At 34.5% G+C, this 15430-nt stretch overlaps 2 protein-coding genes across 7 annotated transcripts; both read right to left on the bottom strand.

Moving 5' to 3' along the window:
• Positions 1-2585: 2585 nt before the first annotated feature.
• On the bottom strand, positions 2586-15150 carry LOC143241629 (transmembrane protein 214-A-like). 6 transcript variants are annotated; one of them, XM_076484808.1, is made up of 7 exons: positions 14706-15031; positions 14452-14551; positions 11419-11538; positions 10059-10155; positions 4594-4762; positions 3426-3577; positions 2586-2940 (listed from the first exon to the last, which is right to left on the bottom strand). In XM_076484808.1, exons 3-7 carry the CDS (start codon positions 11519-11521, stop codon positions 2811-2813), a joined length of 651 nt encoding a protein of 216 aa, XP_076340923.1. In that variant the 5' UTR covers positions 11522-11538; positions 14452-14551; positions 14706-15031; the 3' UTR covers positions 2586-2810. The 6 variants fall into 6 exon arrangements, with proteins under 6 accessions (XP_076340923.1, XP_076340922.1, XP_076340924.1 ...); XM_076484807.1 differs by having other exon boundaries at positions 14715-15031; XM_076484809.1 differs by having other exon boundaries at positions 14936-14974.
• Positions 4769-10052, bottom strand: LOC143241630 (uncharacterized). Its single transcript, XM_076484811.1, has 2 exons — positions 8580-10052; positions 4769-8269 (listed from the first exon to the last, which is right to left on the bottom strand). The coding sequence occupies exon 2, from the start codon at positions 8241-8243 to the stop codon at positions 7839-7841; it is 405 nt and encodes a 134-aa protein (XP_076340926.1). The 5' UTR covers positions 8244-8269; positions 8580-10052; the 3' UTR covers positions 4769-7838.
• Positions 15151-15430: the final 280 nt, after the last annotated feature.

Below are 15430 nucleotides of genomic sequence, written 5' to 3'. Positions count from 1 at the left end.
TAGAGGGAAGGCAGCTAGTCATCACCACCCGCCGCCAACTCTTGAGCTACTCTTTTACCAACGAATAGTGGGATTGACCGTCACATTATCTCGCCCCCACGGCTGAAAGGGCGAGCATGTTTGGCGCGACGGGGATGCGAACCCGCGACCCTCAGATTATGAGTTGCACGTCTTAACACGCTTGGCTATGCGGTTTAAAAAAATACAAATTCAAAATACATTATATTAAAATATTTTTCGTGCGCATCGACAACTGACATGGCGTGCGTATTAGGACACTTTACTCGCAACATATGGGTCACGAATTCGAATCTCGTCAGTGAACATGCATCACTTTTAGCCTTGGGTGAGTTATAATGTGCGATCTATTTCCTTGTTCGTTCATAAAGAGTAGCCCAATAGTTGACGTATGGTGATGTTAATTAGTTGCCTTTCTTCTAGCCTATTACTTCTAAATTAGGGACGGTTAGCGCAAGTTGTCTTTGAGTATAACTCCGCGAATTAAAAAAAAAAAGCACCGAAACATACAAACAGATAAGTATTTTAATTAAATATGGAAAATACCTTCGTTGGCTATGTCCTCGAACTCAGGCTTAACTTGATTTAAGATGTATCTTTTGTCCTCGAACTTAGGCTTAACTTGATATAAGATGTAAGTATCTTTTAACATCAATGTCGACTGAAACTATTTTTCAAAGTTGAAAACAGAATACTTATATTCGATACTTAAAAAGTTGAGTATGAATCCCGGTATTTATTTTTAGGTTACATTGGATCCACTGCTAAAGGGCTTCAAACTTGCGTACCAATACATTCGAACCTTTACGTCATTTTCCATCATCACGTACTAAGTAAATAAGAGCGGGAAATGTTCAGCTAATGTTTGTGGGTTCTGAAAGCAATGTGTACTCTATTATTCTGAGTTTGTTACTTTCATTAATAATATTTGTTAGAATGGTTAATATATCTAATGTTTATTACTTCTTTTCTTTTTACATAATTCTATTTTTATTATAAAGAATATTTATTTGGTACTGTTAACTTGATATGTGGATTTAGGACTATCGAAAATTTCCCAAGATGGCCGAGCCTCGTGAAATATTACTGGGATCACAGACGAAAATATCGTTAACAGGAAGGGTATTCAAATTGTGAAACAATGCATTCTAAACTCTACAAGCGAGATCATAAAAAAGTATACTTAATTAGTGTTAGTTATTGTCGGTAACTTTTCTTTCTGACTGTAGGTAGTTTTTATCGGAAGTTAATATTAATTAACAAGGAAAAATTAACTGATTTATGAACTCCAACATGAGGAAAGTACTGCAGTACGTTTTACACTTCATATTATGTTAGAAAAATATTAGGATAGCATGACGTAGTCAGAAACTACAGATTTGTCTAGGATGTCTACATAAACCTTGTCTGTTTTCACTCTACCGGACACTTCCCTATTACCAAATAAAGTGTCTGTCTTCACTCTGACCCATACTTTCCATTTTTAAGTATTTCAGTATGTTTTAATTGTTAATTTGTCGAATATATAAACAATGAATAACAATTTTCGTACTAAGCTGTCCAGAAAGGCAAGCTGACCATTAAAGGTTTTTGTAATTTCCTCTTACTCTAAATTTAACACCTATACATTATTTAATAAATGATATTTTAGTTTTATAGAAACGTTTTACCTATACAAATTTATCATGCACTACTTTGTAACACCGAAAAAAGTTAAAGTCAGGTTGTTATTCATATTGTTTCTAAATAGTTAAATCCAGTTCTGTTTGGAGTAGTATTTGAAATATCAAAATATGCAACACATCATCACAAAAAGATAAGTGACCTAAAAATGTAATAAACAACTACAGGATATTGATATGTTCATAATTTTAACTACAATCATTTATTTGTACCAAACAAAGTGATGTTACTTCTAAAACAATATAATTGTCAAGAACCTTCTGCTGTGTTTACATTGTTATTACACAGCGTTATGTATATTACACAGATAAGAACAAATGTGTAACTGTTTTGAACTGTAGGACCTTTCCATATCACTGACATCATGTTAAATTAAAATAAGAAATTTGTATTTAAAAATTCCAATAAGATAAAAATTTCAAAAACTATTTATTTTTATCTTAATTTCTAAATCTCAGAGTGAATTCAAGCTAGTTGTAAATTTATGGAAAATTTTCTTTTATAAAAATGTCAGTGCTGTCCCTAAGTTATAAAAAATATAAATGAGCTAATAAAAACAATGTGAGATTCTTGAATTTCTAGACTGTGTGACAAATCTCATGGTAGACAGATTTATTAAGTGTGATAGTGATAAAATGAACATTTTGATTTCAAAAGTCCCAAAGGACTTTTGACAACCAGGATATCATGATACAACTTGTTGGTAAGTGAAGTGATTGGCTCTATTTAGTGTCTTTGAAATGTATTTAGAAATGTTCCAATAGACATTCCAACATTTAACTGAAGGTTTACTGAAGACGAGGTCAGAAGCTGGTTGTCTTCAGGTGACTGGTCATTCTGGAAAGGGATCTATATTTATGGCCTACTAGAGAACTACAAAGACACATAGTTCAACTGTTTTATTGGAATATGACACAAGACAGCCAACAATAGAAATATGAAATTACTGAACTTTCTATAAGGTTAAAGCCATGGAACAGTGCCACTAATGAAATGCCCAATTATCTTACTTTTCATAAAGTCAGTAATAAACTCATTGTTAAAATCATATACAGGGAATGTTTACATAAAATCACATTCAGTAAACCACATGACGAGAACACCACAACTCATTTACCAGTTGATGCCAAGTCAGAAAGTTGACGAGCTGTCCAATGGTACACCGAAACCAAATACTTCTGTATTGTCACTCCGGTATCAACAGCATGTTTCTGTAGGTTCTCTATGGAAAGACTGCCCCTGTAAATAGTTAAAATAACATCCATTTAACACTTATTGGTCTTACCTGTAACAGGCAGTACTATAAAATTATTCGTGATACCAAAAAACTTATAAAATAATCATAAGTTGGTTAAATTATGATTTATTAAACTTGAAAATTACCCCTCTTTGTACCTTCCTTAATGTTATAAAAATATATCTAACTCTAAAAATCAAAATGGTGAGTTAATTACTAAGAAAACAACAAACACGTGTCAAAAAATCAAAATTGAAATCTAGAAAACTTTTAATTTAAAAATGAGTCAAAAAACTTAATCTTCAGAATAAAAAATTAAACACAAAAACATATTTATATTTCCATAAATTATGTAAAAACAATAACTCCAAAAGGTAGCTTATAAAATTAAAATTCAGAGTGCTTATATCAATTATTAATTTGTAAATGATAAAGAAAATTAAAACCTCATGAAAGTTCCCGTTATCTAAAAGAATAAGCTACTTACGTGAAAACATATTCCTGTAACCACGTCCCAATGATTGAGGTGTAATACAGCAAGTGGCTTCCAAGCCATGACAAACACATCTGAAGTGCTATTAACATCTCCAACACCACGGCTAGGGCCTGCTCCAGGTAAACTGGAAGTTTACTGTTCAACTGAAAAGAGTACAATTTGGTCTTTTCAAATTAAACAGGACCTTGTGCAACCTGATAAGCAGCCATCCTTAATGTAGAACTACTAATAGACAACAGTCAAAACCTGTCACCTACACAGCAGCTGCTTATAACGAAACAGGATTATTTATCTGGATAAGTTTCAGCTTTATACCACAGCTTGAAACTGAGGTTTACCATTTTCAGCTTTATACCACAGCCTGAAATATATATCTCATCACTCATAGACCACCTGGAAGAAATACATTATGTATTTACATATATTTATTAACTGGAGATTTTATTTCAGGATGTAGGAAAGTGTAGGTTTTACATTTACACAAATATTAAATGGAAAAAGGTTTAATAATTGTTTTAATAACCCTTTACCTGTATGTTAAAGTTAAATTCTGTAAGAAAGAGGCACATGTAGAATAGCCCTATTCCATTTTCATTAAATATAAATCACTAAACTGTTTCCTGGTTTATAACCAATATAATATTTCAAACTAGTACTTACCTGATTTAAACTATTAACCCACTTGAACCAAGATCACACCACTCTGATCATCAGCCCAATAACACATCACCATAATTAGTCTTATACAAGAGCACACTGAGTTAACCCTAGTCTGATGCACCACCACACACAGGGTTGAATACCAGTCTGTTACAATATTACACCCTGTTTAACCCCATACCTGATATAACACTATAACATGATCAGATACATAAAATATTCAAAATTATTAATTCAACATGTGGGTAACACAAACGTCGTGAGATTAAGTAAGAAATATACACTGAGACCACAAACATCTTTGAACATGGTCTGATACAGTTTCTTATTAACTCAAGAAATATGGCCCGATAGTCTATTATTGTAAATATTCACAGTGCATCATCTAATGATTGTTATTGTTAGAATCACATCCTAGAAAAATGTTTCACGTCTTACGATCTTCATTATTTGCATTTATAAATTATTACTTTTGCTTTTATAACAATAACAAACCTACCGATTCAAGTAAAGGTGGAATTTTCACATTTAGCCAGTCTCGTACACCTTGAGTACTGACCCACAGGTACACACAGAGGGCAAAAAGCTTTCTCCAAAATATCTCCAGGTAGTAGTTCACAAAAGAAGAAACCTTTCTGGAATACATGGGTGCATTACTTTGAACCCATCTGAAAGAAACAAACAAAACTAAATAAAAGATTTATCTGAGCATAAATACTGATAAACTCAGCTGTCTTTTTTTAAAAACCTAACTGTAGCTGAGTAAAAGAACTGGTTTTACCAAACATTGAAACTAAGACCTCACTGTAACCAGATGGCTGAGTTTGTTTTACCAGACACTGAAACTAAGACCTCACTGTAACCAGATGGCTGAGTTTGTTTTACCAGGCACTGAAACTCAGACCTTACTGTAACCAAGTGGCTGAGTTTGTTTTACCAGACACTGAAACTCAGACCTCACTGTAACCAGGTGGCTGAGTTTGTTTTACCAGACACTGAAACTCAGACCTCACTGTAACCAGATGGCTGAGTTTGTTTTACCAGACACTGAAACTCAGACCTCACTGTAACCAGGTGGCTGAGTTTGTTTTACCAGACACTGAAACTAAGACCTCACTGTAACCAGGTGGCTGAGTTTGTTTTACCAGACACTGAAACTCAGACCTCACTGTAACCAGGTAGCTGAGTTTGTTTTACCAGACACTGAAACTCAGACCTCACTGTAACCAGGTGGCTGAGTTTGTTTTATCAGAAACTGAAACTCAGACCTCACTGTAACCAGGTGGCTGAGTTTGTTTTACCAGACACTGAAACTCAGACCTCACTGTAACCAGGTGGCTGAGTTTGTTTTATCAGAAACTGAAACTCAGACCTCACTGTAACCAGGTGGCTGAGTTTGTTTTAACAGACACTGAAACTCAGACTTCACTGTAACCAGGTGGCTGAGTTTGTTTTACCAGAAACTGAAACTCAGACTTCACTGTAACCAGGTGGCTGAGTTTGTTTTACCAGACACTGAAACTCAGACCTCACTGTAACCAGGTGGCTGAGTTTGTTTTACCAGACACTGAAACTCAGACCTCACTGTAACCAGGTGGCTGAGTTTGTTTTACCAGACACTGAAACTCAGACCTCACTGTAACCAGGTGGCTGAGTTTGTTTTACCAGACACTGAAACTCAGATCTCACTGTAACCAGGTGGCTGAGTTTGTTTTACCAGACACTGAAACTCAGACCTCACTGTAACCAGATGGCTGAGTTTGTTTTATCAGAAACTGAAACTCAGACCTTACTGTAACCAGGTGGCTGAGTTTGTTTTACCAGACACTGAAACTCAGATCTCACTGTAACCAGGTGGCTGAGTTTGTTTTACCAGACACTGAAACTCAGATCTCACTGTAACCAGGTGGCTGAGTTTGTTTTACCAGGCACTGAAACTAAGACCTCACTGTAACCAGGTGGCTGAGTTTGTTTTACCAGGCACTGAAACTAAGACCTCACTGTAACCAGGTGGCTGAGTTTGTTTTACCAGACACTGAAACTCAGACCTCACTGTAACCAGATGGCTGAGTTTGTTTTACCAGGCACTGAAACTCAGACCTCACTGTAGCCAGGTGGCTGAGTTTGTTTTACCAGGCACTGAAACTCAGACCTCACTGTAGCCAGGTGGCTGAGTTTGTTTTACCAGGCACTGAAACTCAGACCTCACTGTAACCAGGTGGCTGAGTTTGTTTTACCAGACACTGAAACTCAGACCTCACTGTAACCAGGTGGCTGAGTTTGTTTTACCAGACACTGAAACTCAGACCTCACTGTAGCCAGGTGGCTGAGTTTGTTTTACCAGACACTGAAACTCATACCTTACTGTAGCCAAGTGGCTGAGTTTGTTTTACCAGAAACTGACACCCAGACCTCACTGTAACCAGGTGGCTGAGTTTGTTTTACCAGAAACTGACACTCAGACTTCACTGTAACCAGGTGGCTGAGTTTGTTTTACCAGACACTGAAACTCAGACCTCACTGTAGCCAGGTGGCTGAATTTGTTTTAACAGACACTGAAACTCAGACCTCACTGTAACCAGGTGGCTGAGTTTGTTTTATCAGAAACTGAAACTCAGACCTTACAATAGCCAAGTGGCTGAGTTTATTTCTGTAAAAGTTTATCTTCAAGCTGGTCTCTAAGCAACCAAAAAATATTCAGTTGTTATGAGATTTAATTTCAAACTAATTTGAGCAAAATATTTTTAGTAAGCAATCATGTTTTACATGAAACAGTAAATTTGCATGTGATTAGAATCAATGCAAGGCTACAAGAATGATAACATGTTATTTAGATACACTCCTTTATATTCATTGTATGGTTTATATACAGTTGTGTTTCAAGATTCTACAAACAATACAACTGCATCTATAACACAATGTTACACAAATTTTGTTTCTGGATAGTAAGTGTTATTTCTTAATTGCTTGTGTTGTAAAAGTACAGAAAATGGCCATTATTCCCTTCAAACTTTACTTTTGTGGCCTGGATAATAAAATTTAGAAAGTAATCTATTTTCTGTGTAAAAACAGACAAATTTGCACATTTTCATTTACATAAGGTCTGAATAAAACAACATATGAATCAAGATTTACATGTATTTATACTAAAGTTATACAGAAAAGTTTAGAAGTGAGTAGTTTCTCGAGATTTGTGACTGTAATGTAATCACTTTCACGTATCAACCCCCAAATATAGTCTCCCATCATGTTTTCGTTATATGCTCCTTCGTAGCAGTGTTCAAAGTCCAGTATATCTTGGTGCTCACCTTGCTCCTCTGAGTATGCTCCCATGTTCTCCTTGAATTTATCAAGATGAGTGTCGAGGATATGGACTTTCAGGGACAACTTGCAGCCCATTTTGCCGTAGTTCTCCACCAGAGCTTCAATCAATTCCCCATAATTTTTGACCTTGTGATAGCCCAAGAAGCCCCAAATCACTGTGACAAAGGTGCCCCAAGCTTTGTTTTTTTTTCTTTCCTACTGAGCTTCTTGGGAAATCCTGTGCACTCAAGGATCCTCTTTATTTGTGGTCCAATAAAGACACCAACTTTGACCTTTGCTTCAGACAGCTTAGAGAAGTCTTGAAGGTATTTAAAGGCTGCAGACTCTTTATCAAGAGCTGTGACAAATTGCTTCATAATACCCAATTTTATATGCAACGGTGGGAACAACACCTTCTGGAGGTCCACTAGTGGCTCACACTTAACACTGTGCCTCCCTACAGAGAATCCGGTCTGTTGTGACCAGTGCTTCCTGTTGTAGTGTGCTGCGATGTCCCTGCTGTTCCAAAGGCAAAGATAACAAGGAAACATAGTAGAGCCTCCTTGGAGACCAATCAGGAATGAAATTGTAATCTGGATCTTCAACATATACCTCATATTCTGATTTGCTGCTCTCTTCTGAGGATGGTAGCTTTCTCTCTGGCTGAGTGGTTATAGGGAGCTCAGGGCAGTGTGGCACTAGGGCAATGGATGATGGAAGGTCCAAATACATGATAGCAAATGCATTTTTGCTAGCCCAACATTTGAAAGGGTCCACCATGCAGAAGTAGTAATCACTTGAGTGGTCAGTGGGTTTGTGCCAAATTCTTGGAATAGCGAACTTCATGGCTCTCTTTTACCCTCTGTACCATCCTGCAAAAGAGCAAAATAAAATTGTTATTATGAAGAATAAATTTATTTCTGTGATGCAAACCCACTTGTAGAGAAAAGCCTTTGTGAACCTGACGATGACCAAACAGGGTCGAAACGTTGTTCACTCCTCTACGTAAAAAATTTATTTCATCCACAACTATTGTGCAAGAGGTTCTTGTAAAACATTTTGTGATATTTTTCTATACTATTGAAAATTTAAAAAATTAAAAGGTATTAAAATTTTAAAATATCTTAAGTTTGTATAATATAAAATCCTACTATTCAAGCAAGCAAAAATTGTCCGTCTTACCTTCTACAGTTTTTTTGCAGTGCTCACAGGTAAAATGAGGTGCCCAGGGTTTGTCTTCATCTCCGACAGGCATGCCGAAATATGCCTTGAAGGCTTTGCACAGTTTAGCATATGCTGTCACAGAGTATGTTTTTGTTCTTATCTTGATAAATTGGCCACATAGATAGCAGAATGCATCTGGAGAATGCTTGCAGTTTCTTGATGCCACCTCTGATAAAATCAGATAGGTCTATTTGTTAACTTAGGCAGCTAGAACTAAATTGAAGTGATGAGTTATGAGCCCCTGGATAAACACTGCTGGCCAAAATCTTAAGGCCAATGAACATAAAGAAAAAATATACATTTAGATTGTTAGACTCAACTACTTATTTGTGTAGAGCTTCAAAAGATGAAAGTAAGAAAAGGGAAAAAAAACAAAAAACTTTTCTAGTATTTGTGGAAAATGTGAACACTATGAAATTAGCCTAAATACTAGCTGGTTAAGACCATACCAAAAAGAAATCCTAAACATGGTAGAAAACGCCCACCAAGAGGTCTCAATAGTGAGTTGCACAGTCGTCATTGCGAATAACTGCAAACATTTGCTTTGGCATGGTCGACATAAGCGTTTGCAGAAGGCTGAGTGAAATGTTATTCCAAGTGGTGAAGATGGCTTCCCAAAGATCATGCACTGTTTGTAATTGACATCCATTTCTATAGACTTCCATTGCCATTCACCCCCAAATATTTTCAATGCGGTTCAGTTTGGGCGAACACGCTGGATGGTCCAAAAGAAACACGTTATTCGTCATGAAAAAGTCCTTTGTCCTGCGGGCATTGTGGATTGCATTGTTGTCCTGCTGAAAGATCTAGTCATTTCCACACAAGAAGGCCTTCAGTCAATAAGGATGCTCTTTCCGACATGCCAATGTAGCCTGCTGCTGTTTGACACCCCTGTATAACCAGAAGCTTCATTGTTCTATGGAAGCTCTACTCAAATAAGTGGTTGAATCGAACAATGCAAAATGTATATTTTTTATGTTTATTGGCCTAAAGATTTTGGCCAACAGTGTATATATTACTATGGAAAGTTCTACAACATTCTAGAAAGTTCTTGAAAATTCTTGTAAGTTTGAGAAAATTTTTGTAAGTTTGAGAAAATTCTCTATCACATACTCAGCACTGAATCTACCTGGAATGTTTGGGAAAATGTGTAAATTTGAAAAATTCCATTACCCAGGTCACAAAAGCAAAGTTTGAAGATAAAAATAGGTCTTTTCCATTTACATTAGGCATAAGCAATTGGGAAATAACACTTTCTGCCCAGGAACAAGTAAAAATTTTGTTACATAGTGTAATCAGTGATAATAATTTACTTAGTAAACTGTCATAATAGTTAATGAGAACAAAATGATAACAAATAGAACTCACAACAAAACAGATCAAACCTACAGCAGAAACTTCACAAAAGAACTAACTGGTGATAAATAAATTATTCACCTATATGCCTTTCTTAAATAAACTGATGTACTCCTCCAAGCCTGTTGGCAAACTGTCAGGACACCAGCATCCTTCAAAAACTTTCCAGTCTGAGACTCTAGAAAATAGTCAAAACAATTTATGAAATAACAATAACATCTAATGAAAAACAATTGAACAAAGTAACTATGCTTTGGATAGCAAGGACACACTACACAAAAGAAGGAGAACCTACGATTCACAAACAGTGACTTTCATTCCCTACAGTAAAAGGTAAGTTCCCTTCCCTCACAATGAATATTTAATAAACTCATTTTTGGATATAGTCTACAGAAAACAGTACAACGAATTCAGCAGTGTTTATCATACAGTCTACAGAACACAGTACAAAGAATACAGCAGTGTTTATCATATAGTCTACAAAACACAGTACAACGAATTCAGCAGTGTTTATCATATAGTGTACAAAACACAGTACAAAGAATTCAGCAGTGTTTATCATACAGTCTACAAAACACAGTACAAAGAATTTAGCAGTGTTTATCACATAGTGTACAAAACACAGTACAAAGAATTTAGCAGTGTTTATCACATAGTGTACAAAACACAGTACAAAGAATTTAGCAGTGTTTATCACATAGTGTACAAAACACAGTACAAAGAATTCAGCAGTGTTTATCATACAGTCTACAGAACACAGTACAAAGAATACAGCAGTGTTTATCATATAGTCTACAAAACACAGTACAACGAATTCAGCAGTGTTTATCACAGTCTACAGAACACAGTACAACGAATTCAGCAGTGTTTATCACAGTCTACAAAACACAGTACAAAGAATTCAGCAGTGTTTATCACATAGTCTACAAAACACAGTACAAAGAATTCAGCAGTGTTTATCACAGAGTCTACAGAACACAGTACAAAGAATTCAGCAGTGTTTATCACATAGTCTACAAAACACAGTACAAAGAATTCAGCAGTGTTTATCACATAGTCTACAGAACACAGTACAACGAATTCAGCAGTGTTTATCACATAGTTTACAGAACACAGTACAAAGAATTCAGCAGTGTTTATCACATAGTCTACAGAACACAGTACAAAGAATTCAGCAGTGTTTATCACATAGTCTACAGAACACAGTACAAAGAATTCAGCAGTGTTTATCACATAGTCTACAGAACACAGTACAAAGAATTCAGAGGTGTTTATCCTTTTACCACAGAAAAATGGTTTTTACTGGTAATTTGAATAAATATAAATGTTACTGCTGTAACCTGTCAGACAAAATAGCTACTATATATTACTAGAATAAACAGTTTTCAAATGTAATTAGCACTTTTCTCAGAATTGGAACACAAAGTTAATTTCTACTTACTCTGAAAAGAACCGTGCACCTGGACATCATAGTAAACTCCAGCAGTAACAACAGATATTAAAACCACTAAGAACCACCTCCATGGAAATTGTGTTGCTTTCATAATGGGCAGTAAAAATCCTAGAAGCATTGAAAATAAAAGACAAAATGTTAATTAATTATAATTAATTATATATATTAGTGATAAAAATGTATCAAAAATATCTTAATATCAAATACCTTAAAGTTTGCAAGAAAATGAATTTATCGTACATGAAAATGAGCTCATAATATATATCAAGATATAAATTTGATTTTATTATATAACACATAATGTGTGACAGTTTATATTACTTGAGTAATAATTATACAAAATCATTTGAGAAGATAACTAGTACATTGTCGTCCTTTGTTAGACTGCTTGGGAAGAATGTTTCACATTAGACTGGAATGAATGAAAATTTACACTTGTAAAAACTTATAAAAACCTACAATTTTATAAGTTGACTGACTGAAGAGACACAATCAAAACACTGTAAATTATTTTGTCAAGGATAAGAGTCAGAAATATAGTGAATGTTTATTATCCCAAAGCTGGTTCTGTGAAATTAACCAGTGATCAAAAATATAAGAACTCTGAGAAGAATGAACATCAAAGTGACTAATGTGAACCTTTTGTCTGATAACAGAAGTTAAACTGGACATCTCCTAACACAGATGGTGGTAGTTCAAGTTGTTTCACCCAGCTGACCTATTTCAACACAACTATAAATGATGACTTAACGGCTCTGCCCAGAATTCATTGATGAAAACAATCTGAGAAGAATGGTATGTTATAGCAAAGTAACCAATAACAAGCAGTGAAGTTTGTTTGGTTGATGTTTCTTACAGATATTATGCAGAAATGCGAGATTTAATCGTATTGGCCAACTTATCTGCTCTAATTTTCAAACATCTTCTCGACGTTGGAGCTATAAAGTGTGTCAGCAATAAATGAATTAGCAGAAAAATACCAACTATACCAGTAAATATAGGCACAATTCCGACTATACCAGTAAATATAGACAATACATTTACCAGTAAATAGAGACAATACATTTACCAGTAAATATAGACACAATACCAACTATACCAGTAAATATAGGCACAATTCCAACTATACCAGTAAATATAGACACAATACCAACTATACCAGTAAATATAGCCAATACATTTACCAGTAAATATAGACACAATACCAACTATACCAGTAAATATAGGCACAATTCCAACTATACCAGTAAATATAGACACAATACCAACTATACCAGTAAATATAGCCAATACATTTACCAGTAAATATAGCCAATACATTTACCAGTAAATAGAGACAATACATTTACCAGTAAATATAGACACAATACCAACTATACCAGTAAATATAGGCACAATTCCAACTATACCAGTAAATATAGACACAATACCAACTATACCAGTAAATATAGACACAATACCAACTATACCAGTAAATATAGGCACAATTCCAACTATACCAGTAAATATAGACACAATACCAACTATACCAGTAAATATAGCCAATACATTTACCAGTAAATAGAGACAATACATTTACCAGTAAATATAGACACAATACCAACTATACCAGTAAATATAGCCAATACATTTACCAGTAAATAGAGACAATACATTTACCAGTAAATATAGACACAATACCAACTATACCAGTAAATATAGCCAATACATTTACCAGTAAATAGAGACAATACATTTACCAGTAAATACAGACACAATACCAACTATACCAGTAAATATAGCCAATACATTTACCAGTAAATAGAGACAATACATTTACCAGTAAATACAGACAATACATTTTTATATACACCACTATAAAGATTACACATTCTATGTTCTAGAGACCTAATACATCTTGAAGAAACAATAGAGGATTGGATGGGGAAACTCTAAATGTAATAGATACTTTAAAATACTGGCCAGTTGGCAGATCATGAATTAGATACATGAAAATACTGAGCAATTGGCAGATGAAGAATTTGAATTCCATTTCAGTCAGCTACTGAATTATCAAAAATACATTATGATGCATCAGAATGACCAGATCTCAAACCTGTGATGTCCAGCTTACATTAATATTCTGAGGGCTCAAGTCCAAAGCAGTTAACTCTCCATCCTGACCATCATGGGACAAACCCCAGTGACCTGTCCTTGAGCTAACACACTACACTACCAGACTTTTCAAGCTGTTTGCCATTTCAACACAGCAAGCCAGCCTACCACATACACACACAGTTTCATCAGCCATCTATTCAACTCACACAATTATAAGTGGGTAGGACAACAACTAGAAAAACAACCGTACAAGAAATCTGAACTTCAACCTGGGATTTTTTCTTATGTTAGTGCTCAAAGACTACTGCTCTTACAATCTACATAACTATGCTGCAAGTTACATGCAAAGACTATTGCTCTTACAATCTACATAACTATGCTGCAAATTACATGCAAACAGTTTTATCCTGATGGTACAACATTTATTAAAAAGATCTGCATTGTCTGTTTTCATGGTTAACTAAACATTTTCTGAAAATGGATTACAGTAGAACAATAAGTATGTACATAAAACTTGTTTTCAAGACACAAGATAACTGAAACTTAGTTGATATGCATCAAGTGTCAAAAAATCAACTACAGCACTTAGTTTCAGTAGTTAAGTTACAGAATCAGATAACCAACACTTTCACTATATATACTAGTAAGATTTAGCAACCAAATCTCTCAACAATGCTTATTGAACCCAGTAACTCAGTTTCAGTAGAACTCAAGTTCAGATGAACTTGTCACTGAATCTGATGTGAAAGGTTAGCTACCCAGGCTGGTCAATACACATATAAAAACGTTGGTTTAATATTTCAATGTAAAGAAATTTATAAAAATTAATCACCAATTTTAATTCTGCATTATTAACCAAAACTTGCATTGGATAATTATTACACAATACACACAATTTACTGAAAAAAATATTTATTTACAAACCTTGTTCATGTGAACTTCTTGTTACAATTTATTTTAATTGTGAATTGAAATTTTCATTTTTCAACTGGCCATCAAAAAATTGTCTAGCTCAGGTTAAAATCTGTAAAACAAGGTAATTAACTCTTCGTTTACTAAACGTAAAATAACTTACATTCAACCGGTAATAGCAACATAAAAGCAAATTAAAAACACAATAATATGGAAATTATATAAAGACATATTACAATAAATTGGTAGTAGCAGTAATACTGTACCTCTCTTACCGTGAAAAATAATCGATCAATTAGTTGAATTACGGTTTAACTTAAGGTTCAAGAACATCAAACTTTCAACTTTACTCGGTTACTGACACTGTCGGCGATTGTTTAACATAATCATAAAACGGCAAATATAATTATATGATGACATAAGTTAAAAACTGTCAATTTTAAGTAGAGCTCTAATTTTCGAAATTATGCCATGCAAATATTGATTCAAATATTACGTTTTCTTTTCTTAACTGTGCGTGACAGATATTGTCTTTTTCCTTTCAGACTTTACAATTCCATAACTCTGCAATTTGATTTCGTCATAAGCCTCGCACGGATTCCCGGGAACGATAGCAGTAGTGAGCCAATCAAAAATGAATGCTATTTCGATATTACTTTATATTATTGCTTCATTATGATTATTATTATTATGTTTATTTTTTTAGACCTTAAACAATGTTCCACTTATTTTAATGATAAAAATAAAAGTTACAAGCGGATTTTTTTTTCATGTTGTGTCCGTTACATCATGTTTATAGTTAGTTAGTCTTATTGAAATTTACGTAATAAATAAAACGCCACTAATGCATAAGTACACCGTAAAATACGCCATAAAAGATGATGTGTTTAAATAAAGTGTAATTTTAATTATACAGCATTTGATTGTTTAGTTCATTTGTTTGTTGTTAAATGCAAAAGTACACTATAGGCGAAGTGTGTTCAGCCCACCT

The sequence above is a fragment of the Tachypleus tridentatus genome, unplaced genomic scaffold (assembly GCF_004210375.1).
Source record: "Tachypleus tridentatus isolate NWPU-2018 unplaced genomic scaffold, ASM421037v1 Hic_cluster_1, whole genome shotgun sequence".
Taxonomy (NCBI): domain Eukaryota; kingdom Metazoa; phylum Arthropoda; class Merostomata; order Xiphosura; family Limulidae; genus Tachypleus; species Tachypleus tridentatus.
This window is presented reverse-complemented; position numbering and strand designations above follow the sequence as displayed.